This window comes from Lichenostomus cassidix, unplaced genomic scaffold (genome assembly GCF_008360975.1).
Source record: "Lichenostomus cassidix isolate B80296 unplaced genomic scaffold, HeHo_3.0 HiC_scaffold_852, whole genome shotgun sequence".
Lineage (NCBI taxonomy): Eukaryota > Metazoa > Chordata > Aves > Passeriformes > Meliphagidae > Lichenostomus > Lichenostomus cassidix.
Genome location: NW_028148026.1, coordinates 235,566 through 260,915, shown reverse-complemented (window position 1 = coordinate 260,915; position 25,350 = coordinate 235,566). Strand labels below are relative to the sequence as shown.

The 25,350-nt window shown below is 58.3% G+C and overlaps 3 protein-coding genes across 9 annotated transcripts in view; 2 read left to right on the top strand and 1 right to left on the bottom strand.

The window, feature by feature from the left end:
- The window catches only part of LOC146420298 (Fc receptor-like A), a 176,970-nt gene that overhangs the window by 29,773 nt on the left and 121,847 nt on the right, over nucleotides 1-25,350 (top strand). The window contains exons 1-4 of one of the 7 annotated variants that reach the window (XM_085048392.1): nucleotides 11,789-11,935; nucleotides 12,389-12,882; nucleotides 13,184-13,444; nucleotides 13,556-14,295. The exons of 3 other annotated variants lie outside the window; for them this stretch is intronic. In XM_085048392.1, coding sequence (XP_084904518.1) covers nucleotides 12,447-12,882; nucleotides 13,184-13,444; nucleotides 13,556-13,902 — 1,044 coding nt within the window. In that variant the 5' untranslated portion in view covers nucleotides 11,789-11,935; nucleotides 12,389-12,446 and the 3' untranslated portion in view covers nucleotides 13,903-14,295. Of the gene's footprint in view, nucleotides 1-11,788; nucleotides 11,936-12,388; nucleotides 12,883-13,183; nucleotides 14,296-25,350 lie in introns of those variants that run through there. 3 more of the 7 variants (XM_085048394.1, XM_085048390.1, XM_085048393.1) reach the window with 3 other exon arrangements.
- LOC146420306 (uncharacterized) lies at nucleotides 1,832-2,628 on the bottom strand. Its single transcript, XM_085048415.1, has 3 exons — nucleotides 2,290-2,628; nucleotides 2,146-2,201; nucleotides 1,832-2,063 (listed from the first exon to the last, which is right to left on the bottom strand). The coding sequence occupies exons 1-3, from the start codon at nucleotides 2,481-2,483 to the stop codon at nucleotides 1,954-1,956; spliced, it is 360 nt and encodes a 119-aa protein (XP_084904541.1). The 5' UTR covers nucleotides 2,484-2,628; the 3' UTR covers nucleotides 1,832-1,953.
- LOC146420305 (Fc receptor-like protein 4) overlaps nucleotides 23,965-25,350 on the top strand; it is a 3,166-nt gene continuing 1,780 nt past the window's right edge. The window contains exons 1-2 of the mRNA XM_085048350.1: nucleotides 23,965-24,050; nucleotides 24,445-24,581. Coding sequence (XP_084904476.1) covers nucleotides 23,965-24,050; nucleotides 24,445-24,581 — 223 coding nt within the window. The remainder of the gene's footprint in view (nucleotides 24,051-24,444; nucleotides 24,582-25,350) is intronic.

Here is a 25,350-nt window from a genome sequence, read left to right as displayed (position 1 = left end):
AGTCCTGGGGGCACATCCAAGAGGGTCCTGTCCGGGGGACTCCCTGTTCTGGGGGTGACAAATCCTGGAATCCTCTGTCCAGGAAAGGCTCTTTCCACCCCCAGTGTCCCCAATGGGGTATTGTGACCTCTGGGGTGCCACAGCTTGGGAAATGCCCCATCCCCTCTATGTCCCCCCTGACAGCACCTCTTCAGTTTGGGAGCCCCCAAACCCCCTTTAGGAGCCCCAAGGTGCAGCCCCTTCCCCTCCAATCTTGCAGACCCCCAAGGCCCTTCTGTGGGTGAGAAGCCCCCACAGGAGTGACAGAAACCCCAACAACCTCCCATAACCACCACCCCTCACTCCCCCTGCAGGGCCTCAAAATGCTGGGAACCAGGATAAGGATGAGACCTTCCAGATGAAACACCTGTGACCCCCCTGACTGTCCCCCCTCTGTCCAGAACACCCGAGGACAATCCTGCCCCCTCCCTCCAGTGCTGGGATGGAAAACTGGAGGTGACTTGAGAAGAGCAGCTTTTGCCAGCCCTGCTCTGGCCAGCCCCAGGGGCAGCCAGCACCTGAGGCTCCCACCTGCCCCCTTGGCCCCCTTTGATTCTCACAGCTTTAGAGCTGCTCAAAGGTGAGAATTGTGTGGGGGGAAAAGGCCTGGCTGTGGTTTGCTCAGCTCTGCAAGAAGCACAGAAAGCAACTGGAGCTCAAGTAGCGGCTCTGCGAGGGCCTTTGATGGTTTTCAGAGCAGGGCTGGGTGGAAACTAACCGTGCAGGGGCAGCTGTGAGGGAACCAGTCCGGAAATGCAGCAATTGATCATTTTGTCCCTCTTGCCAAGGGACTGGGAGAGCTCCAGAACTCCTGCAAAGACAACAAAAATCTGCTCAACAACCTGACCTGGAGCCTCCTCCTTTCTGGCTCAAACCTGAAGCACTTTGGAAGCTCCCAGAAGGAATATTTTGTTTCTTGCTGTCGCTGCCAGATGAGAGGGAAAAGTGTGGAATTATCAAGCAGTGGCTCTGCCCTGCTGCCTTGCTGAGGCTGGGGGTGACCCCGGCTGGATGGTGACAGTGGCTCCGGACACGCTGTCCCAGCCGCTCCGGACACATGGCCACCGCCGCTGCCGCAGCCCGGGACAGTCGCGCCACTCGCAGCGCCATGGCAGCGCCACCTGCCCCGGTGACCGAGCCCAGCACTCCGCTCCCGCAGGCCCGGCGGCTCCTCCCGGGCTCCCTGCTCCCTGAACAGAGCTGAACACACAAACCTCATTTCTTCCGGTTTTGCCGAGACACGGAGGCTTGACAATCCAATATGGATTTACTACAAGCTTCAGTTTATTGATCTACAGTATACAGTTTTATAGTGTAGTTAACTAGATCATGCATATTCTGTAATCGTACAATATTATTGGTTATATACTTCCACGCCCTAAGTTTGGCTACTTGCCTTAACATGTATCTATGTTTATCTATAATGCCTGATTTCTGCGTATCTGTTACCAATTAACGCATTCTCAATGGCTCCCACGACTTCTATGTTGCAGAAAAGTCATGGTGACCTAGATCGCTGATTGGACGCAGGTCTCTAATTAATAGTTGGCTGAATATGGCTATTGTTAAGAAGCGGCTTGTTAAGTGTTAAGAAACAGCTTATATAAGTCTGTATGTTCTTTTTCTATTAGCTAATTCCCCACACGGTTTAATCAAAGAGCTGCGTTTTGGGTCCGATAACAGGGAAAATGGGTTCGGTGTCCCCCTGGCACTGGCAGGGGAAATGGGGAACCCTGGGAACACTGGGAGCACTGGAACAGGGAGCACTGGCCACTCCCACATGGCACCCTATATGGGACCCCCAACCTTGGCCACCCCCCGGGCAGGGTTGGCACCCACGGGAGGTGGCAGGGCGGACACATGCGAGGTGTGGCCATAGGCAGTGCCCTCCAGTTCCTCCCAGTCCCCCCAGTGTCACGGCACGTTCGCATAGATGTCACTGTGTTCCCACAGTCGTCCGTGGAGTTCTGGCAGCTCTGCGTTGGTCACCTGGGGGTCCTTTGGGGGGGTGGTTTTGGGGTCCCCTGCAAGAGACACTTACTGTGAGGACCCGTGTGGGGGTGACACCCATGGGTGACATGTCCCTGTTCTTCCCCCCATACTCACCCTTTTCCCGCTTGTTGCGCACGATGTTGGAGTAGAGCACCTCCTTCTGGGGGGCCCTGCGGGATAAGGGGGTGTGGGAGGGGTCGGGGATTGCGGGCTGGGGGTACAAGGCAGGTCAGCACTGGAGCCCCCCACCCCTCTCACCTGTACTGCTGATTCCTGGCAGCTGCAAAGGAAAGGGCGAGGTGGTGACTGTGGGGTCTCTGGGGCCACTGAAACCCCGAGGGAGCCCCAGGGCCCCCCGGAATTCCTGACCACCTGAGCTCACAGACCCCCAAGCCCGGCAGGGAGAGGCAACCTCCAAACTGCCCCTGAATCCCTGAAAGCATCCCCAACATCCCTGCACGACCCTCCAGCACGTCCCCAGACTGCCCAGGATCCCAGCAAAGGTCACAGGGGACTCAGCTACACCCAACTCAGGGGCTGTCAGTGCTGCCACATCGCCGCCCTGCTCTGGGTGGCTTTCCCTACTCCCTGGGACCACTGTCCTCCACTGTCACCCACCTATGCAGTGCCACCGGTAACAGCCCCCGATGACAGACAGGAGTAGGACCAGGAACAGGAGGGACCCACCGACCCATGCAGCCACTGCTGGGGACAGAAAGGGATACACTGAGGTCACGCAGAACCCCGGGGGTCCTGAATCCCCCAGTGACCACGAGTGACCCCACCTGTGCCCCAGTATCCCTGCAGTGTCACCTCCAGGACCAGCTCTGGGCTGAGCGCCCGGAACACACGGTGCCCATCCAGCTGGTTGGTGGCCATGCATTGGTAGATGCCAGAATGTCCCACATCGATGTCCCCAAGATCCAGGAGGGGACCCTGGGCCACCTCCTGCCCATCGTGCAGCCAGGTGAAGGTGACAGGTGCTGAGCCCACCTGCACCGAGCAGCGCAGGGTCACGGGGTCACCTGTGCGCACCTGGAGTGCCGGGGGGCCAGGGGTGATGGTGGCATTGGCCACGGGCACTGCGGGGACAGAGACGGGGCTGAGGCTGGGGGAGGGGCTGGACTACGGTATGGGTTGAGGGGGACGGGGGGGGGGAAATGGGTGGGTTGGGAGGGAAGGGGGATGCCGTGGGTGGAGTCACCCTGAGCCCGAGGGTCCCGCTCACCAAAGACAGTGACATTCAGTGTAGGGCTCTCGGCCACGCTCTCCCTGTTGCTGGCCCGGCACTGGTAGTGACCGCTGTCATTCTCACCAACGCTGTGCAGCTCCAGGCGGGGGCCAGTGCCCAGCGGTGCCCCCAAGCCCTCCCGGTGCCAGGAGATGGACAGGGAACCTGTCCCTGCAGCCACTGCACAGCTCAGCAGCAGGCTGTCACCCACTGCCACCTGTCTTCCGGGGGGTTGTGCCGACAGGGACACCCTCGAGAGTGAGTCCCCTGCAGGATGGGGACACCAGGGGACAGTGAATGACCTGGGGAAGAGGCATCAGAGGGAGGACCCCAGTGAAGAAGAAGGGGGCCCAGAGATGGGGGGAGACTTGGAAAGTGGTACAAGGGAGCCCAGGCAGGGATGGGGGGATTCAGGGAGGAGTGTGGGGACCCAGAGAGCGATGGAAGGACCAGGGAACCATGGGGGAACTTCAGAGAGGTGTAGGTGGACTCAGGGCAGGGGTCCGGTGAGGGGTGGGGGGAGTCGGGACAGTGATTGGGGAACCTCGGGAGGAATTCGGGATGCGGTGAGGGAGAGGTGGGTGGACTCTGGGGGCAATCAGGGTGCGCGATGCAGTGATGGGGAAGCCGGGAAAGGATGGGGCGACCCGGGCAGGGTGTCAGGGATGGCTGAGGCTGCACCGGCAGAGCTGGGGTAACCGGGGAGACGTCGGGGTTGCCGTGCCCATCCCCGCACTCACTGCGCACCGTGACGCGGAGCCGGGCACTGCTCTTCCGCACGGCCCCCCCCTCAGAGCGCACCTCACAGCTGTAACTGCCCGAGTGGGAGACCCCCACGGCGGGCAGCAGGAGCTGCGGGGACCTCTGCGGGCCCCCCAGCAACTGCCCGTCCCGGTAGAAGAGGTGCAGGATGGGGGCTCGGGGCCGCAGGGGGCTGGGGGTGCTGAGGCAGCTGAGATTCAGGGGGGACCCCTCGGTGGGCTCGGGAGGACCCTCCAGCTCCAGCACTGGCACTGAGAAGAGCTCTGGGAAGAAGATGGGTGGTGGGGATGGTGACCCAGAATACCTGGGTCAGGGGCTGTGAGTGTGTCTAGATATCGGGGTTTTGGGGTGCTCACCATGCACTGTCACTGTCACTGGCACTGACCTCGCCCACGGCGAGAGCTCGGAGTCCACCCAGCCCCCGCAGCAGTATTGGCCACTGTGGTTCAGCTGCAGGGGGGACAGAGACAGCTCGGTCCCATCGAGGGGCCTCCCCACCTCCTTGACCCCAAGGTAGAAGCGCAGCCCAGTGACCGATTTGTCCCGTCAGCTCCGGCAGCGCAGTGTCACTGTGTCCCCCTCCAGCAGCGCCCATGCTGGCACCTGCAGCACCAGCCGCTCTGGGGGACAGGGGGGTCCTGTCACACCGGGCAGTTCCAGATGGCACTAAGACACCCCATTGGGTAACACACAGGGGTCCCCAATTGCAACAGGAAGGTCCCCTTGCACTGGGATGCTCTGGGATGTCCCCGTGTGCAGGGGACAGGCTCTGGTCACACCAACGGCGTTGACCCAGAATGCAGAGCTCACCTAGAGCCCTCGGGGTCCCCGTGGGTGCCAGGCTGGGGACACAAACACCCCCTCACCATTTACGATGGTCACAGGGGGGCTGATCCTGGTGTCAGGTCTGTCACACTTGTAGGTGCCAATCTCTGTGACAGTGAAATGGTTGGGTCCCTCCAGGCCCCAGCGCCGCCCACCCTTGTACCAGGTGGTGACATTGGGTGTCCCTGAGCCCTGACAGATCAGTGTCACTCGGTCCCACAGCACCGCCGGTGTCCAGGGGGGCTGCACAAGAAGCTGCGTTGTCTGGGCACCTGCGGGTGACAGGGGACACCAGCCTGCCAGAGCCACCGTAGGGCTGGGGACAGCGGGACAGGGACATGGCATCCCCTGAGGACTCACCAGTGAGGCTGAGGGTTTGGGCTGGAAGAGGGAAGGGACAGGGTTGGGTGGGTTGACCCCACGGGGACCATGGTACCAGGAGCGGGTGCTGTCCCCAAATTGTCCTTGTGGGGACACCAGTGTGGCACAGACCTCTCAAGAACTGGGACACCTCAGGCACCCTGGGCTGATTCAGGACATGGGGACACTGTGGACATCCCAGGCATGGGGACTCTATGACCACCCCGTGCAGGCATAAGTCATCTCCACCAGCTCCACAGCCCCTAACCCCATGGCCATATCCCATGGCCCTGTGCCCATGATCACATTCCAATGGCTCCTGTCCCTATGGCCACATCTGCATAGCGCTTGTCTCGTTGTCCCTGTCCCTGCATCGCAGTTCCCCCATGCACGTCCCCACAGCTGTCCCAGTCCCATGGTGCCTCTCCCCACATCCCTGTTCTCTGTTCCTGTCCCCCCATTCCTGTCCCTACCACCCCCTAACGACCATGGTCGCACCAGTGTCCACCCTCATGGTCTGGCTCTGCTGGCACTGGGGACCTCAGGGGACCCCACAGCCTCCCTGTGCCCCCTCCCCACTGCTCTCTGCCTCACCAGGGTCATCCCTGGGGCGCCAGACCCGTGCCCGGGGCACTCACCCCACAGGAGCAGTGCCACCTTCCTGGCGATCCCCGTGTCCCCGGCCATCCAGGCTGGCTGTCACATGCTGCTGAGACCTTCTGTCCCCCAGGTAGTGAGAAGCAAACAATCTCACGTTTTGTTCCCACATGTTGGTCGCCCTTGATGGGGGCAGGGTGGGGACAGGATGGGGGCAGGGTGGGGACGTGGTGCGGACATGCTGAGGACATGGTGGGGACATGGTGGGGACATGGTGTGCCCAGAAATTGGAGCCTGAGGGGGTGTTGGGATCCAAGGATGGGTGTCCAGGGAAATGGGGTTCAGTGGGAAGGAAGGAATCACATGGGATGGGGCCCTATGTTGGGGGACCCAGGGATGGGGGTTTCCAGGGGAACAGGAGCTCCCGGGATTTGGGATCATGGCATGGGGGTGTCAGGGGAAAGGGGTGCCCCATGGAAATGGGGGCCCTGGGGGTAGGGGGGTCCCAGAGAGGGGGGATGTAAAGAATGGGGAGCCATGATTGGGCTCCAAGGCGAATAAAGGGCCCAGGGATGGGCAGTGGCTGGGTGGGCACCTGCCCACCAGGTCTCGGCTCCTTCACTGAGCACCTCAGATTTTGGGGTGACCTATAGGTCAACATAGCCCCCATGGGGTGTTCATGGTTTGGGGAGGCACCACAGGGCAGGACTCCAGGGCTGTGCCCCCATTCCGTGCTTTTTCCTCTCTTCATTTCTATTTCTTTCCTTATTTCCCTCACTTTAACATCCTGTCCCCTCCACTTCGTGGCTCAGCGATCCTGGAGAGCTCCTGAGGGAACAGTTCCTGAGGGTCCCACCTGCCCACTTTGATTCTCACAGCTTTAGAGCTGCTCAAAGGTGAGAATTGTGTGGGGGAAAAAGGCCTGGCTGTGGTTTGCTCAGCTCTGCAAGAAGCACAGAAACCAATTGGAGCTCAAGCAGTGGCTCAGCGAGGGCCTTTGGTGGTTTTCAGAGCAGGGCTGGGTGGAAACTAACCCTGCAGGGGCAGCTGGGAGGGAACCAGTCTGGAAATGCAGCAATTGATCATTTTGTCCCTCTGGCCAAGGTGTGTTGAATTACATGAAGCATAGTTCCTGAATCGTTGGAGAAAGCAGGGGGCTTTTTAATTTGGGATGGTTCTCCTTGAAGAAGTTCTTTTTTGGTTTGTGGGGATAGTTCTCTTTGCATGAAGCTAAGAGCACTTCCAGCTTTTTCATAACTGTCATGCCTGCAAGCATATATCAAGCAATAAGTTTGCACAGCCCCCTCCAGGGAAGGCGAAGAGCTTTCGGCCCTGGCAATAAAGAGTCACCTAGCAACAGCACAACGCAGACTGCGCAGACCCGGACATCTCAACGGCCAATCACAAACAACCAAGAAATATAAACTGTATAAAAGCAGCTGTATGTATCCTTGGGGGCTCGGTGCCGTGGGTGCAGCAGGAGACTCACCCGGCCGCCCAGCGCTGTTTGGCTGATACTTGCTTGCTTTTAATTAATAAATTCTTTAATTCGATCCAAGTCTCTGATTGGCTTTTAAATACCTAATTTATAAGAAAGGGACTGGGAGAGCCCCAGAACTCCTGCAAAGACAACAACAATCTGCTCAACAACCTGACCTGGAGCCTCCTCCTTCCTGTACGAAACCTGTAACCCTTCGGAACCTCCCAGACAGAATGTTTGGTTTCTGGCTGTGGCTGCCAGACAGGAGGGAAAAGTGTGGAAATATTGATCAGGGGCTCAACACATGGATCATGGGAACACAGGGGTGAGAGCAGGAGCAGAGAGTGCCCAGGCAGGGGAATTCAGGGCAGGATGGAGGGGACTTACCAGGGAATCACACCCTGAGGGGCACACGGGCATTTCCACAGATTCCTGGGCAGTGGTCCAAGGATGGACAGAGTTATTCCATTTCTGGGAGCAGAATCCATGGGAAGTAAATCAAGTCTCAGAGTGGGAATGGGAAAATTGGGAAGAGTTCCTAAATGTGTCCCAACAAAAGCCTTCCTTATATGGTGTGTTGCTGCCCAGCAGACAGGGAACAATCACATGGACCTTTTGCATACTCAGGGAGATTCCACACTCTGTTATTATCCACTGCAAATGCTGCTGTGGGATGCACCAATGGGCTCCTAAAGGGAACCATAAAGTCTCGTGGCTCTGGATGGACCTCCTCTTGAAGGTCAGGATATTTTCTTTTTTTCATTCTGTCAGGAAACTTTTTTCCCATTTGTTGCCGAAGAGATGGGAAGGAGGAGTACTAAAGTGATAAAAGATGTAGCCAGGATGGGGAGGAGGGGGAAGGGGTACAGTTTGCTGCAGTCTCTTAGCAGGGAGGTTTTCTCTTGGGAAGTGCAGAGATACAGTGAGACTTGGCTGGGGGTCAGGGGCTGGGCTCAGCCCTCTCAGCACTCTCTTGATCTCTTGCTCTCAGGGGGATGGCAGGAGAGATGTTTGTGCTCTTGGTGCTGGGCTATGCCTGAGGGGAGAATTCACTGCTGCTGCAGAGTTTTGTTCTTCACTGCTTCTCCTTACCATGGGTGAGCCTTTGCTCATAAGAGCAGCTGTTGAACTGGGATGTTTTCAACACCCAACCTCACTGGGAGTGACCCTCACCATCTGCTTGGGTGCCTCAGGGGAAACCCAGGACCCTGACCGCCTTCCCTTCTCTGGAGGGAGTTTTTCCCTGCGGCTTGCAGGAGCTCAGCTGCCGCTGCCCAGCCTAGCTGTCTTCCTGCCACTGTTGTGGCAGTTTTTTGCTACACTTTCACTCAACACCCTGCATCTGCCCCAACCCCTGCAGCTCTTGCCAGGGATTCTGAGTTTTGTCCACACTTTGTTTGCTACCCTGGGTGTGCTCGGCTCTGCTGTTCCAGCCCACTGCTCTGAGGTTCCTGCTACAGTCCAGCTCACCACCCACAGTGGCACTCAGACCAGCTGCTCCCCGTGAGTTTTGCAAAGGAAGCCATTGTCTCTCATTCTCTGTCACCTGAGCCGCCATTGCCAGGTGGAGAGGCGGCTGAGCTCGCGCCACAGCGCCCCCTGCAGCCGCGGGGGAATCATTGCACCTGAGCTGCCCAGCTGGGAGCCAACAGCGCCCCTGCTGGCTGTGACTGTAACTGCACCGAATGGGGAAAGAGTCAGACATGGGGGTGGTTCTGTCCTGGGGGGCACATCCAGGGGGGTCCTGTCCTGGGGGAAAAGAGCTCTTCTGGTGTGGTGACACATCTGGGTGGAGGTCTGGTCATGGGGGATCCTTGCTCTGGGGGTGACACATCCCAGGGGAATCCTGACCACCTCCCCATCACCTGTGGGGCACTGTGACCTCTGAAGTGCCCCAACTTCAGACATGTCCTTTATTGACCTTGCCTGCACGACGGCAATTCTCAGACTAAATTGGATTGAATTCCCTTATTCCCAATTGGTTGAGACAAAATTACACATCCATAGGATACAAGTAAAACGCTTTTCCCACACCTTTTTTATGAGTAAAGAAAACAAACTTAGCCAAATCCAACTGACAAAGATAAAATGGCCTGGTTTATAGGATCTTTTTGAGAGTTGGTCTCCAAACAAGTCGCACACAATATAAACAAAAACAAATCACAAAGCACTGAGAGTATATGGTTTGTGTTAGGACTCCATTCGTGCATCCCACAGCAGCATTTGCTTTGGATAGTACGGAGTGTGGAATCTCCCTGAGCGTCCAACAGGTCCATGTGATTGTTTCCTGTCTGCTGGGCAGCAACACACTGTATAAGGAAGGCTTTTCTTAGGCTATATCTAGGAACTCGTCCCAATTTTTCTCATTCCCACTCTGAGATTTGATTTATTTCCCATGGATTCTGCTCCCAAAAATGAAACAACTCTGTCCATCCTTGGACCACTGCCCAGGAATCTGTGGAAATGCCTGTGTGTCCCTCAGGGTGTGATTCCCTGGTAAATCCCCTCCATCCTGCCCTGAATTCCCCTGCCTGGGCACTCCCTGCTCCTGCTCTCACCCCTGTGTTCACCAGATCCACATGTACGGCCCCTGATCAATATTTCCACACTTTTCCCTCTTGTCTGGTGGCCACAGCCAGAACCCAAACATTCTTTCTGGGAGGTTCCAAAGGGCTGCAGATTTGAGACAGGATGGAGGAGCGTCTTTGTCTTTGCAGGAGTTCTGGGGCTCTCTCAGTCCCTTGGCCAGAGGGACAAAATTATCAATTGCTGCATTTCCGGACTGGTTCCCTCACAGCTGCCCCTGCACGGTTAGTTTCCACCCAGCCCTGCTCTGAAAACCATCAAAGGCCCTTGCAGAGCCACTGCTTGAGCTCCAGTTGGTTTCTGTGCTTCTTGCAGAGCTGAGCAAACCACAGCCAGGCCTTTTCCCCCACACAATTCTCACCTTTGAGCAGCTCTAAAGCTGTGAGAATCAAAGGGGGCCAAGGGGGCAGGTGGGAGCCTCAGGTGCTGGCTGCCCCTGGGGCTGGCCAGAGCGGGGCTGGCAAAAGCTGCTCTTCTAAACTCAGCTCTAGTTTTCCATCCCAGCGTTGGAGAGAGGGGGCAGGATGGTCCTCGGATGTTCTGGACAGAGGAGGGACAGTCAGGGGGGTCACAGGTGTTTCATCTGGAGGGTCTCATCCTCATCCTGGTTCCCAGCATTGAAGCCCTGCAGGGGGAGTGAGGGGTGGTGGTTATGGGAGGTTATTGGGGTTTCTGTCACTCCTGTGGGGGCTTCTCACCCACAGAAGGGCCTTGGGGGTCTGAAAGATTGGAGGGGAAGGGGCTGCACCTTTGGGCTCCAAAAGGGGGACTGGGGGCTCCCAAACTGAAGAGGTACTGTTAAGGGGGACATAGAGGGGATGGGGCATTTCCCAAGTTGTGGCACCCCAGAGGTCACAATGCCCCACTGGGGATACTGGGCATGGACAGAGCCCTCCCTCGACAGAGGATTCCATGATATATCAGCCACAGAACAGAGACCCCCCAGGACGGGACCTCCCTGGTTGTGCCCCACCAGGACTGAACCCACCCCACTCTTCTGACTCTTACCACAAACAGCCTCTTCCTTCTGCTGCAGGAAAGGGAAAGTGAAAGTGTTGGGGGACACAGCTAGACACCCCAATCCCCTAAAGCCCCCCCACCCCGCCCAGAAATCCCTGAACTCTCTTTTCCCCCTCCATGGCGTCTCCCCAACCTCTTTCCTGCTCAGTTGCTCCCTGGGATTGCTGAGCCAGGGACTTGGGCAGGGCAAGGTGGGGGTGGTAGCGTGAAAATGTGGAAAATAAAAAAAAAAAAAAGAAACAGAGAAAGGCAATATCCTCGCAGGTCAATGGCAAATCCCTGCAGTACTTTGGATACCTTCAGTGTCCTCATGAGGTGCCCCCCAAGCAGGGGGGCTTTGCTGTGCCCTGGGTCACCCCAAAATCTGAGTCACCCAATGAAGGAGCTCAACCCACATGCGCACCCAGACACTCCCCATCCCTCAGACCCCCATTGCTCTGTGAACCCGAAAATAGGACCCCCATTCCGGAGGTCTCACCTCCCTGGCATCACCATAACAGGTTTCCCAGTGCCCAGGCTCCCCATTCCCTTGATCCAATGGGCCCCCATTCCCCAAGAATTGCGTGTTCTCAAGAGTCCCCCCATTTCCCCCACACCCCTGTCCCTGGGACCCACACGCCATGACTCCAATCCATGGTTGCCATGTTCCCCTGGGACCCCCATCCTTGAACCCCCCTGCATGGGGACCCCCAATCCCAAGACAGTCACTCCCTGTGAGTCCTCCTCCTCAGGACCTCCATTCCCTGGAGCCCCATTGCCCCGGGACACCCATCCTCAGCTCCCCACATCCCCTGAGCCCCTCACTCATCACAACACCATGCCCCCATCATGTCCCCGTCATGTCCCCACCCTGCCCCCAGCCTGTCCCCACCCTGCCCCAACCAAGGGCCACCCACATGTGGAGACGAGACCTGACCTCGCTTCCTTCCCCTTAATCCGAAGAGCCACCACCCAGGGGACAGTCGGTGCAGTCATTGTGTGACAGCCAGCCAGGGTGGCTGAGGACACCGGGATGGCCAGGAAGGTGGCACTGTTCCTGTGGGGTGAGTACTCTGGGCACAGGCCTGATGCCCCAGGGATGGCCCTGGTGAGGCAGAGAGCAGTGGGGAGGGGGCACAGGGGGGCTGTGGGGTCCCCTGAGGTCCCCAGTGCCAGCAGAGCAAGTCCATGGGGGTGGACCCTGGTGTGACTGGGGCCATGGGGTGGCTGTGGGGACAAGAGCAGGATACAGGAATGGGGGGAATGAGTTGTAAGGAGAGGCATCACAGGGCTGGACCAGCTGTGGGTACAGGGGCAAGGGGAGAAGGATGGAGGCACAGGGACAAGGGGACAAACAACTTGAGGACAGCCCATGGGGACAGGTGCCATCGCAATGGGATCATAGGCACAGGGCCATGGGGACGTGGAGGGATGTGCTGTGGGACTGTGGGACCATTGCCAGGATGGTGGTGTCACCATGGCCAAGGTGTCCACAGTGTCCCCATGTCCTGCCTCAGCCCAGGGTGGCCAAATGTGTCCCTGTCCACTAGACCTCTGGGCCACACCAGAGTCCCCATGGGGACTGCTGGGGACAACCCCACACCCTGTCCCCGGGTGCTTCTGACCCCATGGTGCCACCCCCACCTAGACCCTCTTCCTTCTCCCTTCCAGCCCAGACCCTCAGCCTCGCCGGTGAGTCCTTGGGGGATGCCATGTCCCTGCCCTGCTGTCCCCAGCCATGTGCTGGCCCTGGCAGGCTGGTGTCCCCTGTCACCTGCAGGTGCCCAGACCCCTCATCTCCTTGTGGATCCCCCCTGGACACCAGCGGTGCTGTGGGACAGAGTGACACTGACCTGCCGGGGCTTGGGGACTCCCGGTACCACCACCTGGTACAAGGATGGGCAGCGCTGGTGGCAGGATGCAGCTGACCACCTCATTGTCACTGAGAGTGGCACCTACAATTGTCAAACACACGGCACCAGGCGCAGCCCCACCGTGAGGGTCTTAAATGGTGAGCAGGGGATGGGGATGGATGGCCCACTGATGGCTCGGGGTGGACTCTGCTCTGTGGCTGGCCTCACACTGCTCCTGTGGTGAGAGTCTGTCCCCTTTACATGGGGACATCCCAGTGCTCCCAAGTGCATCCCAGTGGGATGGGAACACCATGGGGACGCTGGTGCAATGGGGCCATCCTGGGTCTCCCTGGGATCCTTCTGCACAATGGAGACTCCCCAGTGGTCCCTGGTGCCTTGGGGTCCCACCTTGGACCCTTCTCAAGCCCCTCAGTGCAATGGGTTCTCCCTGTCCCACAGAGCAGCTGGTGCTACAGGTGCCGGCGGGGCCACTGCTGGAGGGGGACACGGTGACACTGCGCTGCCGGGGCTGGAAGGACACGTTGGTCAGCAGGGTGCAATTTTACCATGAGAAGAAGGAGCTGGGGGGCTCTCCCAGGAGGACTGAGCTGTCCCTGTCCCCCCTGAAGCTGCACCACAGTGGCAGCTACCACTGCAGTGGCTTGGTGAGCATCGGTCTGTCAGTGTCAGTGTCAGTGCCAGTGACAGTGACAGTGCACGGTGAGCACCCCTCAGCTAGGACTCCAATAGCGAGACATCCCCTCAGCCAGCAGACTCAGAGACTTCCCAGCAGACTCAGAGTCACATCCCCACCTCCCATCTCCTTCCCAGAGCTCTTCTCAGTGCCGGTGCTGGAGCTGGAGGGTCCCCCCGAGCCCACCGAGGGGTCCCCCCTGAATCTCAGCTGCCTCAGCACCCCCAGCCCCCTGCGGCCCCGAGCCCCCCTCCTGCACCTCTTCTACCGGGACGGGCAGTTGCTGGGGGGCCCGAAGTGGTCCCCGCAGCTCCTGCTGCCCGCCGTGGGGGTCTCCCACTCGGGCAGTTACAGCTGCGAGGTGCGCTCCGAGGGGGGGGCCGTGCGGAAGAGCAGCGCCCGGCTCCGCGTCACGGTGCGCAGTGAGTGCGGGGATGGGCACGGCAACCCCCACAGCCTCCCCGGGTACCCCAACCCTGCCTGACTCTCTCTCTACCTGCCTCCTTGCCTTCCCCAGGTCCGTCCCTCCGTCCTCCCATGAGTGTCCCTGGTCCCTGCATCCCTCCCCTGGTCCCCTCATCCCTCCCCTAGGTACACCTCTCCCTCTCTTAGGTCCCTCCATTATTCAAAGGTCCCACCAGCCCTGGCTGGCTCCCCAAAACCTTCCCTCTGGTCCCCTCACACCCACTCCATGTCTCCCCTTCCTAACATTCCATCCCTCCCTGGTGTCCCTTCCACCCCTTTCCAAGCCTCCCCGTCTCTGGGCATCCTTCTTCCTCACTGGGATCCCCCCACCGCTCTCTGATCCTCCCTTTCCTGAGTCACTCACTGCTCCCTGCTTTCCCTCATCCCTCCAGGGTCCCCCATTCCCTTTGTCTTCCCCACGCAGGGGTCCCAGTATCAGGGGTGTCCCTGTCTGCACAGCCCCCCAATGGACAGGTGGCACTGGGTGACAGCCTGGTGCTGAACTGCACAGTGGCCGCAGGGACAGGTCCCCTGTCCTTTTCCTGGCACCGGGAGGGCTCGGGGACACTGCTGGGCACTGGCCCCCACCTGGAGCTGAGCCACATTGGGGACAAGGACAGCGGCCACTAGCAGTGCCGGGCCAGCAATGGGGACAGCATGGCCGAGAGCCCCACACTGAATGTCACTGTTCTGGGTGAGTGGGACCCTCGGGCTGGGGTGATCCCACCCATGGAATTCCCCATCCCACCTCATCTCCCCCACACCATCCCCAACCCACCCCAGATCACCGCCCCACCACTGCGTGTCACAGTCCCAGGTTACTGAGACCATCTGGGTCCAGATATCTCCACCCAGGACATCCCACCCATGGCTCCCTCATCCCACCTGTCACATCCCACACCCCACATCAAGTCACAGTCACCCTACTGAGCATGACCCTTCTGAGTGAGCAGGACACTGAGGATTGGGGTGACACCCCCCACGATCTGCCTCGACCAATCAGTCACATCCCACCAAAACTAATCCACACCCCCTACAGGGTGACGGCCACCATCACCCTCAGACAAGGTCCTGAGTGAGAGGGTCCCTCGGGCTTGTGGTCACTCCCATTCACAGTATCCCTCACCACACCCTCATCCCACCCATTGCATGCCCTCACCTTACACCAGGTGTGATCCCCACCACTGTTGGTCACAGTCATGTGTGAAGGAGACCCTCTGTGTCCAGGTGCCACCATGCACAGTCTCCCTCATCCCCCCACACCAGTTTCCAGCCCCTCCCCCCACCCTCAGCCCTGTCTCTGTCCCCGCAGTGCCTGTGGCCAATGCCACCATCACCCCTGGCTCCCTGGCACTCCAGGTGCACGCAGGTGACCCTGTGACCCTGCGCTGCTCGGTGCAGGTGGGCTCAGCACCTGTCACCTTCACCTGGCTGCACAATGGACTGGAGGTGGCCCAGGGTCCCCTCCTGGAGCTTGGGGACATCGATGTGGGACATTCTGGCACCTACCAATGCATGGCCACCAACCAGCTGGATGAGCACCGTGTGTTCCAGGCACTCAGCCCAGAGCTGGCCCTGGAGGTGACACCAGAGGGACACTGGGGCACAGGTGGGGTCACACGTGGTCACCAGGGTTGCAGGACACCCAGAGGGACAGGTGATGCTGATGTGTCCTCCCCTCTGTCCCCAGCAGTGGCTGCAGGGGTCAGTGGGTCCCTCGTGTTCCTGCTCCTGCTCCTGGGTGTAGCTGTGGCCTGGCACCGGAGGAACAGCATGGGTAGGTTACAATGGGGGCAATGGGGAGCCTCGGGAGGTGGGCAGCCCTCTAGAATGTGGGGGTGATGGGGCAGCACAGTGCTTGACTTGGACTGTGCTGAACCCACTGTGACCTTCGCCTGACGTCCTCAAGGGTTTGGGGCAGTGCTGGAGGATCAAGCAGGGATGTTGGGGATTCTTTCAGGGATCCTGGGGGAGTTTGTGGGGTCCCCTCCCATCAGGCTTGGGGTTCTGGAGGCTCAGAGGGTCCAGAGCAGCGCGGTGTTTCAGGGGTTCCTGGACACTTCAGGGATACTCAGGGATCCTGGGGGGAACTGAGGGTCCAGTGGGATTCAGGATTCCTGTGCAGGGTCATGGCCCTGGGACCCCACAGTCACCCCCACCTCCTTCCTTTGCAGCCACCAGGAAGCACCAGGACAGGTCAGTGGGAGGCTCCAGCCGTGACTCCCCTTTTATCCCAACCCCCAACACCTCCTATCCCCTCCCACACACCCCCTTATCCCAGCAGGGTCCCCCCGGAGCCCCCAGAGACCCCAGAGGAGGGGGAGGTGCTGTACACCCACGTTGGGATCACCAAGAGGATGGGAGGTGAGTACAGGGTGGCACACGCAGGGACACGTCACCCAGGGTGTCACCCCCACCCCCATCCCACAGCCAGTGTCTCTTGCAGCATCCCCCCATGCCACCACACCCCAGGATCCCCAGGTGACCTACGCAGAGCTGCCAGGACCTCATGGGCGACTGCAGGAACCAAGTGGAATCTATGGGAATATGGCCTGGGCCAATTAGAGATGTTGGTTACACCTCAGTGATAACATATTTGAGAAGAAAATCAAAACAACATGCATATATAGTTCATTCTAGCCAGAGAAGAAGGAGGAGGTGAGAACATGTGAGGGAAAACAACGTGGAGACACCAAGGTCAGTGGTGAAGGCGGGGAGGAGGTGCCCCTGGTGCCAGAGCCAAATTTCCTCTGCCGGCCATGGTGAAGCACGTTGTCCCCCTGCAGCCCATGGGGTTCATGGGGATGCAGAGATTCACTTGCAGCCCATGGGAGAGTGACCCACACTGAAGCGGGTGGATGCCTGGAGGAGGCTGTGATCCACTGGGAGACCCCATAGAGAGAGAGGCCTTGCTCCCGAGATGGAACAGCCTGGCCTCGGAGGTCTGCACCCTGTGGATGAGGGAGCCACACTGAAGCAGTTTTGGGAGGACTGTCTGTCTGTGGGAGGAGCTCACATTGCAGCAGTGTGTGTGCTGCTGCTTGAGAGATTTGGACCCATGCTGGAGAGGTTCATGGAGAGCTGTCTCCCATGGGAGGAACCCCACAGCAATGCAGGGGAAGAACTCCTCTCCCTAAGCAGCAGAAGAAGGTTCTGGTGATGAACTGACCCAAACCCCCATACCCTGTTCCCCGTGTGCTATCAGTGGGAAGGCTGGGGGCAGGAACGGTGTCTTAAGGGCTTATTTTACTGCTCATTACCCTCCTCTGACTCTGTTACTAATAAATTTCACTTTGCAGCAGCTTAAGTTTAGCCTGTTTTGTCCTTGGAGTGTTTTCTCCCAGTTCCTTATCTCAACTCATCAAACCTTGTGTTTGTCCTGGTCGAGGCCGTGTTTCCAATGGGGTCCTGTTGTAGTGTCCATTGGGCCCTGTTGTTCTTCCACACTTGGCAGCCCCACAACAGAAGGGTCCTGGAAGCCCAGGCCAGGCATTGAGCTGTGGAACTGCCTCTGTCTCCATGGCAGCTCTGCCAAAGCCCAATGATTCCCTTTGGGCTCCCTGAAATCCCCGTTCAGGTGCCTGCAGCCCCAAGTTCCCCTCCTTCCTCCCTGCACTCGCTGGTGCCAGGCCTCCAAGGATGTCTGTTTTCCATAGGAAAGTGTCTTAGTTTAAAAGACAAATGTCTGTCAAGGAGGGCAGGAATCTTCTTGGAACAAAAAGAAGAGCCCTCTCTCCAAATTATTTTAACTTCAAAACTACAGGGCTTCCAGGAAAAATGTAGAAAAAGGAGTAACAGTTCTTTACTAGAAAATATACACAATGGAACAAAACAAATGACAATACAATAACAGAAGTTTCCACCCTGCTCAGTGCTGTTTTTTCCCCTTTGTTGTGGTTATGACCACAGCTAGCAAAGGGCACTGGTGCCTCCAGCAGGGCAGAAACTGCAGGGACTCACTTGTAGTGGGCAGGGTCTGATGTGAGCTCAGAAATTCCCCGGGTGGTAACAACTGACCAGCATGAGAGGGAAAGAAGGGGGTGCTCCACCCGCAAACCCACACGGACCTGTCCGGTCTCAGCACTGGATGTTGCCCAAGTCTGAGTCAGCAGGGGCAGCCAGGATCCTCTGGCCAGCAGCGGGCACAGGCAGGGCGGGCAGGCAGAGCTCGATGGCGGTGCTGAGCTCTGGCACAGAAAGCCCAGGGTGAGACCGCACGGCTCCCGGCAGCACCGCGGACACAGATCCTGCTGAAGTGACCCCGAGTGGGAATGGCCAAATCAGCCCCTTGGGAGTGGCCGTGGGAATCCTTGGCACAGATTCTGTCAGGAGAGGGGATTTCAGGGACCCCAAAGGACATTGTTGGGCTTTGGCAGAGCTGCTGTGGAGACAGAGGGAATTCAACTGCCACAGATTGATCCTGCCTGCCCTGGAAAATGGGGAGGCTCCAGAAAACCCACAGTGCATTGATGACATCATAATGAGGGGGAACATGGCAGAGGAGGGTGTCTGAGGGTGATTTTATAATGAGTCTCTACTCCTGATCATCTGCTTTATGCCCAGAAATGGGTCCTGTAGCTTTAGGTGGGGAGGAGCAGGAGCCAGAGGAGCTCTGGCTTGGGCTTGGTCCAAACCCTCACTCCCCTGTGCTCAGCTTTTTGGAGCAGACAGGTGTTACATGGTTGCTTTTAGCTAGCTTGGGTTTTGTTAGCTTAGGCAAGAAGATTTTCACTGGCCTGCAGTCGCAATTCTTCAGTGGCTCTTGTTGTTTCTTCTGGAACTGTTTGCCTTGCTTTTGGTCTGAAGATCAGACCATCCCTGGGGAGATGGTCAGCAGGACCTGTGGGGAGCTGCCAGAGCAACTCCGCCCAGCCCTGGACCTCGGGAGAAGCTGAGCCACCGAAAGAAAGGACTCTAAAATTCACCAGCCTTGTCTGCAGCATGGAGGAGACCAATGTCAGAGGTTCACCAGGTTCCCATCTGTTTTTTCTCTTCCCCAAGCTGCTGTGTGGACTCTTATTCCCTTCCCTGAGACAAAATTATCTGCCTTTTTTTTTTCCTAGCACGTGGCTGGTGAAGGTGTTTTTCCCCTTCCCCTGACATTTTGGGTTTGTTTTTGCTGCTGTGGGTGTGGGGTGTGTGTGTGGAGGGTGACATTCTGATGGTTCAATATCTAACAGTTACTTATTTTCCTCCTGTGCCACGCGGGCACCTTGTTTGTCAAATAAACAGACTTTTTTCACTTTCACCTACTAAAAATTCATTTCATATCAGTGGGAAGGGATTGCTGAAACCCTTTTTTCAGAGGAAATATTCATTCGCAAGCATTCTCTCCCAAACTTTTCTCTAAACCAAGAGAGAGGGCTTTGAGACAGGGAAGAAGAGAATCCAGAGCCTCCTGAAGGCTGCTTTGGCCATCAAAGCAATGAAGGTCCAGAGACCTGCCAGTTTCCTCCTGGTAGAGGAAACATGCTGGCATTTGTCCCTTTCCAGGGGTTTTCCCTGGAAATTGTTCCTTTTCTGACTCTTTTGATTCTGAATCTTGTTGCTGTTGCTGTTGGTTTTCTTCTGTCATTGCTGTTTGCAGGAAATTGTTCTTGTCTCAGCCCTTTGGGATCTTTGCCTTTTGTGCCTCCACTGGGAGGGAAGGGGCAGCAGCCCCTGTGTTGGGGACGATGAAATAGAAAGCCTTATAAATATGATTACCTGGCAAAAGATGCTGAGGATATGGAGACTGAAATGAAGACAAGCTTTGAGTTACCAACCCCAGTTACTGAACAACTCGAAAACAATGGTACGGCCAACTGAAAGTAATCCCCCTTCTTGATGAAACCATACCCTCTGCTTGCAGGCAGGTCCAAGGGTCAGAGCAGACCCTGCCTGCTTGGCAGAGAGTCCAAAAAGCAGGTTTTAGGGTTTAAAATATAACGCCGTATGGTAATGCAATGATTCTTAAAGGTTTTATGTAAATGTTGTAGGATTTGTAGCTTGTTCTAGATAGGTTAATGAGAATTAGAATATTCAACACAGAAGATGATTTATTGTATTGCAAACGGCAGCTCGCTCTCTTGTTACTCATCTCTTCCTGCTCTCTCCCTCTCTCTCGCTCTCTCTTGCTTCTCTGACATGCTTTGCGCTGCCTGGCAGCCCCTAGCAGCTCTCCTACACTCACACTCTTTCACAATAAACCCCATGCTCTAAGACCTGACTTCAGAGATCTCTCGTCTCTGTCCCGACCATCCAAAACCAACAAACAGAGCCTCAAATCCTACAGGATCTAATCATACACCCCTGGTTTTTAGTGGCAACACAAAATTGGAGAATCCCATTGCCAAAACCCGAGAGAGCTGAACAAAGAAACACCATTTCTGCCAGTTTAACCAAAAAGCTGCATTTTTGTCTCAGGAGCAGGGAGACAGGTCCTGTGCTCCCTTGGAATTGGGAAGGGGGATGGGAAGCCACCTGGTGTACTGGGAGCACTGGGAAGGGGGAACGCAGAGTCACTGGGAGCATGGGGGTACTGGGAGGGAGAATGGGGATCCCCTGGGGGTACTGGGAGCACTGTGGGGCGAAAATGGGGAAGTCACTGAGGTTACTCAGAGCACTCAGATGGGGATTGGGGCTCCTCTGCAGGTACTGGAAAGGGGATGGGGGAGCCCCTTGTGCTACTGGGAGGGGGAATGGGGAGCACTGGGTGCTCTGTGCAGCCTTCCCTGACTCGTGGCCACCTCCAAACAGGATGGGCAACCCCAGAAGCCGTGGAGGAGGAACCCCAAGTGTCCCCAGTGCAACCCACATCCCAGAGCATCACAATTTTGGCTGTAGAATTTCATAGATGTCACTGAGTTCCCACGGTTGCTCATTCGGCGCCAGCAGCTCCACGTAGGTCACCTCAGGTTTCTCCACTGGGGGGGCTTCAGGCTCCAGGGGGTGTCCTGTGGGGATAAGGGAGTGTGTGGGAGGGGATGAGAGGTCCTGGGGGTTTGGCCGAGAGGGGTGTCGTGACTGGAGCCCCCCACTCACCTGTCCTGGTGCTTCCTGGTGGCTGTAAAGGAAAGAGGTGGGGGTGATTGTGGGGTCCAAGGAGCCCCCAGCCATCCTTGTGGATCCTGAACCCTCACCAGAGCCTCAATTCTCCCGAGGACCCCTGAGTATCCCTGATGTCCCCCGGAAACCCTGAACTATCCTAGCGTCCCCAACTCACTGAGCCCCAAAACCCCAAGTTCAGCAGGGAGGAGGAACCTCCAAACTCTCCCAGGATCCCTGAAAGAACCCCCAGCATCCCTGCACCACCCTCCAACACCTCCCCAGACTGCCCAGGGCCCTGAGCTGAGGTCACAGGAGGCTCAGCCCCTCCCAAATCAGAGACTGTGGGTGCAGCCCTGTCACCTCCCTTCTCTGGAGGATTTCCCACCACTCCCGGAGCCCCCATCACCCATTGTCACTCACCTGTGTGGTGCCACCAGTGACAGCCGTTGATGACACCCGCGAGAAGAAACAGGAACAACAAGGACCCAACAAATCCTGCGGCCACTGCAGGAAACAAAGGGATACACACTGGGGTCACCTGTCACCACAGGTGTCCTGAAACCCTGGTGACTTAAGGACTTCCCTCCTGTGCTCTGTTCCCTCAGTGACACTGCCAGGGACACAGCAGGGTTGAACCCAGGTCGTCCATGACCTGGACATCACAGGCCCCCACAGGGACCCCATATGACCCCACCTGTGCCCCAGTGTGCCCGCGGTGTCACCTCCAGGACCAGCTCTGGGCTGAGCGCCCGAAACACGCGGTGCTCATCCAGCTGGTTGGTGGCCAAGCACTGGTAGATGCCAGAATGTTCCACATCGATGTCCCCAAGCTCCAGGAGTAGACCCTGGGCCACCTCCTGCCCATCACGCAGCCAGGTGAAGTTGACAGGTGCTGAGCCCACCTGCACCGAGCAGCGCAGGGTCACGGGGTCACCTGGGTGCACCTGGAGTGCCAGGGGGCCAGGGGTGATGGTGGCATTGGCCACGGGCACTGCAGGGACAGAGACAGGGCTGAGGGTGGGGGAGGGGCTGGAACACTGTGTGAGAGAGGGGCAGAGGGGGGAATGAGGGTGGGATGGGTAGGATGAGGGACTCTATGCATGGTGGCACCTGGAGACAGACGGTGCCCTTCACCCATGACTGTGACATACGGTGGTGTTTGCTGACACGCGCTCTGTGGTGGGGATGCTGTGGTGGGAGCATCCAGAGCCAGAGCCACAGCTACCCAGGACTGTGACCTGCAGTGGCAGGGGCTGCGACCTGAGGTGGGATGGGGGATGCCATGGGTGGATCATCCCCAGCCCGAGGGTCCCACTCACCCAGAACAGTGACATTCAGTGTGGGACTCTCGGCCACACTGTCCCTATCGCTGGCCCGGCACCAGTAGTGGCCGCTGTCCTTGTCCCCAACATGGTTCAGCTCCAGGCGGGGCCAGTGCCCAGCGGTGTCCCCGAGCCCTCCCAGTGCCAGGAGAAGGACAGGGGACCTGTCCCCATTGCCACCACACAGCTCAGCACCAGGCTGTCACCCAGTACCACCTGTCCCCTGGGGGGCTGTGCCGACAGGGACATTCCCGAGAGTGAGACCTCTGCAGGGGGACATGGATAGGATGGGGGACCCATGAGGTGTGTGGGACTCGGGGTGTGGCAAAAGGGGAGTACAAAGGGGATAGAGGAGATCCCATTGAGGAAGAAAGAGATCCAGGGAGGGGTGGGGTTGATGCAGGCAGGGATGACAGACAAGAGATGGGACAGAGAAGAGCCAGGGAGGGATGTGGGGAGCCCAGAGAGGGGTGGGGAGAGCCCAGGGAGGGGCTGGGGGGATGTGACTCAGGTAGGGAAGGGAGAGCAGAAGATGAAGCTGGGAACTGGAAAGGGAGGCCGGGGAGGAGCAGAGGGACCTGGAGAGGGACCCGGGCAGAGATGGAGGGACCTGGGCTGGGAGGGACATGGGAAGGTGTGGATGACCCAGGGAGGAGGTGATGAAGGGAGGGATGAGAGATGCACACGGTGGTGAGGGAACCCTGGGAAGATGTTGGGGTTTCTCACCCCTATTCCCACACTCACTCCACACTGTCACTGTCACTGTCACTGGTGCCGACTTCTCCCAGCTCTGTGATGGCCCCGAGCTCACCCAGCCCCCGCAGCGGTAGCGGCCACTGTGGTGCAGCTGCAGGGGTGACAGGGACAGCTCGGTCCCATTGAGGCATCCCCCCAGATCCTCCTCTTCACGGTAAAATCGCACCCCAGTGACGGCGTTGTCCCGCCAGCCCCGGCAGCGCAGTGTCACCGTGTCCCCCTCCTGCAGCACCTGCGCTGGCACCTGCAGCACCAGACGTTCTGTGGGACAAGGGGGACTTGTCACATCTGGGGACTCTGTGGGAGGCACCAGGGGTCCCCCATTGCCAGGATGGGGGTCTCATTGTACTGGGATGCTCTGGGATGTCCCCATGTTCAGGGGATTGGCTCTCGTCACATGAGGGGTGTGACACAGAGCTCACCCAGAGCCCTTGGGGACACCACCAGGGCACCCATCGCCCCCTCACCATTTAAGATGCGCATAGGGGGACTGAGGCCAGTGCCAGGTCTCTCACACGTGTAGGTGCCACTCTCAGTGACAAGGAAGTGGTCGGGTCCTTTCTTCCACCAGTGATCCCTGTTCTTGTACCAAGTGGTGGCACCAGAGGTCCCTGAGCCCTGGCAGGACAGTGTCACATTGTCCCACAGCACCGCTGGCATCCAGGGGGGCTCCACGAGGAGCTGGGTGGTTTGGGCACCTGTGGGTGACAGGGGACACCAGCCTGCCAGGGCCATTGTGGGGCTGGGGACAGCAGGGTGGGGACATGGCATCCCCTGAGGACTCACCAGCGAGGCTGAGGGTCTGGGCTGGAAGGAAGAAGGGAAAGGGTCTGGGTGGATGTGGCACTGCGGTGACAGCAGAACCCAGGGCATGGGGTGTGGGGGCTGTCCCCAAACTGTCCCCAGTGGGACATCAGTTCTTGTGAGAAAGTGCTCACAGATGATCCTGAACAGATCTGGAGAGGCTGGGGAACATGTCTGTGTCACAGCTGCCCATGCACCAGATCCATGCGGCGTGGACATCTCAGGGACAGGGACACTGCAACCGCCCTGGGCTAGGGTCAGGGGGACACCGTGGACATGGGGACACCACAGACATCCCATGCTGCCACAGGTCACCCCCACCAACCCCATGGCTTATCCACAATGTGTTTGTCTCCTTATCCCTGTCCTCTTATCCCTATCCCCCTGTCCCTGTCATGACAGCTTTCCCACCCCCATTGAGCCTGTCATTATATCCTTGTCCTCAGATCTCAGTCCCCTCATTCCTGTCCTCCCATTTCTGTCCCCACAGACACCCCACCACCAGCATCCACCCCCACAGACTGGCTCTGGTGGCATTGGGGACCTCAGGGGACCACCCAGCCCCCCTGTGCCCCCTCCCCACCACTCTCTGCCTCACCAGGGCTCATCCCTGGGGCATCAGGCCTGTGCCCATGGCACTCACCCCACAGGAGCAGTGCCACCTTCCCGGCCATCCCAGTGGCGCTGGCCATCCAGGCTGGCTGTCACACGCATGCTGGGGCCACCTGTCCCCTGGGTGGTGGCTCTTTGGCCAAAGAGGAAGGAAGCGAGGTCACATCACCCACATGTAGGTGGCCCTTGGTGGGGGCAGGGTGGGGACAGGCTGGCGACACAGAGGGACATGGAGGGACTGGGGGGCTCTGGGGATGTGGGGAGCTAAGGATGGATTTCCATAGGAACGGGGAGGGGCAGAAATGGGGTCCCTGGGGAATGGGGCTCCTCAGGAAGGGGAGACAAAGGGGATGGGATCTTGGTGAATGGGGTCCCCCAGGGTGAAGGGGAAACGAGATTGGGGTCTCAGGGGTGCTTGGACCCCAGGGATTTGGGGTGATGTGATGTGGGCCCTGCTATGGGGAGTCCTGGGGGACTGTGGAGCCCATGGGATGGGATCAAGGGGAGGGCAATGCTGGGCAATGGAGGTTCTGGGAAATGGGCATGCAGGGATGGGGGTCACCAGGAGGGGGACCTAGAGAATGAGGTCCCATAGCTGGGTTCCCAGGGGATTGGGGGTGCCAGGGATGGGCAGTGGCTGGGTGGGCATGTGGGTCACAGCTCCTGCACTGGGTGCCTCAGATTTCAGGGCGACCCAGACAAAAGCACAGACCCTGATGATGTTCATCATGATGATGGTCTGTGGGGAACACCAGGGGGCTCCCATGGTGCTCTGGGTCTGTGCTTCCCCCACTGGGACTTTTTCCTCTCTTTATTTTTATTTTTTTCCTCAACTTTGTAAACATGTCCCCTCCCAGTTCATGGCTCCGTGATCCTAGGGAGCACCTGAGCAGGTAACAGGTGGAAAATGGGGGTGCAGGGGCTGCAGGGAAGGGTGGGGGGGC

Coding starts and splice junctions, on each gene's coding strand:
- LOC146420306 (XM_085048415.1), bottom strand. CDS start 2,483: ATGTTGGGGATGCTTTCAGGGATTCAGGGGCAGTTTGGAGGTTGCCTC. Junction 2,202..2,289: donor GCCAGGAATCAGCAGTACAG/GTGAGAGGGGTG, acceptor CTTATCCCGCAG/GGCCCCCCAGAAGGAGGTGC. Junction 2,064..2,145: donor GCGCAACAAGCGGGAAAAGG/GTGAGTATGGGG, acceptor TGTCTCTTGCAG/GGGACCCCAAAACCACCCCC.